The 2500-nt window shown below is 40.5% G+C and overlaps 2 protein-coding genes across 2 annotated transcripts in view; both read right to left on the bottom strand.

Moving 5' to 3' along the window:
* Positions 1–302, bottom strand: part of LOC125029681 (BRCA1-associated RING domain protein 1-like) — a 13622-nt gene extending 13320 nt beyond the window's left edge. The window contains exon 1 of the mRNA XM_047619736.1: positions 181–302. Within this exon, the coding sequence (XP_047475692.1) occupies positions 181–263 (83 nt within the window). The 5' untranslated portion in view covers positions 264–302. The remainder of the gene's footprint in view (positions 1–180) is intronic.
* An 835-nt stretch (positions 303–1137) lies between these two features.
* Positions 1138–2500, bottom strand: part of LOC125029995 (33 kDa inner dynein arm light chain, axonemal-like) — a 4085-nt gene continuing 2722 nt past the window's right edge. Inside the window, exons 4-7 of the mRNA XM_047620203.1 lie at positions 2413–2500; positions 1891–2036; positions 1527–1724; positions 1138–1375 (exon numbers count right to left, since the gene is read on the bottom strand). The exon at positions 2413–2500 is cut by the window's right edge and continues 65 nt beyond it. Coding sequence (XP_047476159.1) covers positions 1328–1375; positions 1527–1724; positions 1891–2036; positions 2413–2500 — 480 coding nt within the window. The 3' untranslated portion in view covers positions 1138–1327. The remainder of the gene's footprint in view (positions 1376–1526; positions 1725–1890; positions 2037–2412) is intronic.

Here is a 2500-nt window from a genome sequence, read left to right as displayed (position 1 = left end):
TGCCATGTATTTGTCCATGGTCACAGCTCTGTAAATATACGTTTTTATTTTACTTTATTCCAGTAACCTACAAAACGGGCTTGAAGCAGGATTCAATTCAAACCCTCGATTTCTTTTAGAATTTGCATTAACAGCTTTCAAAAGATTACAGATCCATTGAAAAAAGTCAATATATTTTACCAGATGTTACATTCCAACAGCTTTTCGAGTTGCTTGATAGCCTCCCGACTTTGCTCCCAATCAAAGAGCTTCAGGACGTCCATCGCGCTGTTTACACTTGGCTCTCCCGCCGTGTTTGGGGCGAGGCGATGGTTCTTTTTCGCTGTCGGCTCGAGGTTTCATTTTCTTTGGTCATATTTTTGGATTTGCGTCTGCTGTAATTTAGATGTCTTGGTTGTTGTTTTTTCTATTTTGTTAGATACTTATCTTGTGGGTATTTTTTTTATGATTTGATGAAGGATAAAAAAAAAGAAAAAATATGTCGATCAGGATGCGCAATATGGTAATTGATAAGTTATGTTATTTTTTTCATATAATTGATCAAACAGTGCGGAATATAGTGCTGGTCTCGACTATTTCTGCATTTCAGCGAACTTTGGCCAGCATCGACATTAGAAGAGACTTTTAATAACCAACTAAAAGAGTTATCGTATGACAATTATGTAATGGGAAGTTACTAAATCCTGTGATCTCTTGGGTACTTTTCTGGGGCGTTGATTGGAGCGAGAATATTATCACTGGATTACATAATGTCTCAGATGTTATTATTCTCTTCTACTGATATATTTTGTTCTTGCTGTTGCTGGTGCTGTTGCCGTTATAATTACTATCACTGTTGTTATCATTATTCATGATATTATTACTATAACCATTATTATTGTCACCATTATTGGTATATATGTATATTTATACATATATATGCATACATACATACATATATATGTGTGTGTGTGTGTGTGTGTGTGTGTGTGTGTGAATATATATATATATATATATATATATATATATATATTCATACAAGCGCGCGCGCACACACACACACACACATAACACATACACACATGGATGCAGTATATACGGATGCATGATAACACCAAACCGTAGACTATGATTTGTAAGGATAACAGAAAGTCTGAATAAAGAAATAGGTTTATAGGCATGGGTTGAATGCTGGCTTGTAAAACACAGTTTCCAGGTAACATCACCTTTTTATATATTTTTTTCTTCAATAGAATATAAAACGGCCTGAGGTTTAACAAAGCTCTAATACTGTCTCAAGGGTTATATCGCATTAAAAAAAACATCGCGATAAGGAACTGGAAGAGGATTATTTCTTGGGCTGCGTCGCCTGCTTGATGATGCCTTCCAGTTTTTTCTGCAAAGGAAAAGGCGATAGATAATAAATCGGTTGATGAAAAATACATAAGTTAATCAACTTTTCTCGTGGCGAAATGTAGACATAACCACCAATGAGTCTGCAATCCATTGTTGCTTAATGGCAAACAATGCAGCACTTCTGAACTGACCTTGAGTATCTCAATCCTTGCCTGATGGACCGTCTTCGTCTCCTCGTGCTTGTCGGCGTCGGCCTTCCTGGCGTCCTGAGCCTCCGTCTGCAGCTGTTCGATCTCCTGCCGCAGGGACTCGGCTCGCGTCTCCAGCTCGCTCACCTGCTTGCGCAGCTCGTCGCAGCGGGCGCCCACCTTCACCTTGTGCTCCTCGGCCTAGAATATTTCCTGGGATTATTCAAAGGTGGCTTCGAATATGATCTACTTTCAGCCTAGTCTCTTTACGAAAGTATTTTGACTGAACTGCCTTCGTATTTCTTTGTTACAGTACGTTTCACAAGACCCCAATTCTTGAGCCCCATGCTTGTTTTCCCATACCCACCATGAGGGCCTTCCTGACGCCGTAAGCACAGGCTGATGTGTAGAGTCTCTGGTAAGCATCCAGGGTTTCTCTGATTTCGTCCCTGACTCTGTACAGCAAGAGTCCTCGTTCGGCACAGTTAATGGTCACTTGCCGGATGAGTTCGTCTGCAGAGATACGCAAGATTCTATAGAAACCATTGGTCTGTGGAAATCGTGAATAGGATTTTTATCAATACCCACCAGTTCACACACATGCACAGTACATAGATTAAAGAACACACATACACTTACGGATATGAGCACACACACACACACACACACACACACACACACACACACACACACACACACACACACACACACACACACACACACACGCACACATACACACACATATAGATAGATAGATAGATAGGTAGACATACATACATACATACATACATACATATATACACACATGAAGACAAAAACAATCGGATTTTTCAAAGCACACAAGGGGAAGTTTTATTGATGCTTGCTACATGACCTCTGCATCGCTCACCAAAGCACTGCGTGTAGAGGTCTCGTCTGACGGGACAAATGCCAGTCTCGAAGGCTTCCTGCTCCTGCAGCCTCAGGTCTAGCTGCTC

This window comes from Penaeus chinensis, chromosome 10 (genome assembly GCF_019202785.1).
Source record: "Penaeus chinensis breed Huanghai No. 1 chromosome 10, ASM1920278v2, whole genome shotgun sequence".
In the NCBI taxonomy this organism is placed as follows: Eukaryota; Metazoa; Arthropoda; class Malacostraca; order Decapoda; family Penaeidae; genus Penaeus; species Penaeus chinensis.
The sequence above is the reverse complement of the archived record's forward strand: the minus strand, read 5'-3'. Positions and strand labels throughout refer to the sequence as shown.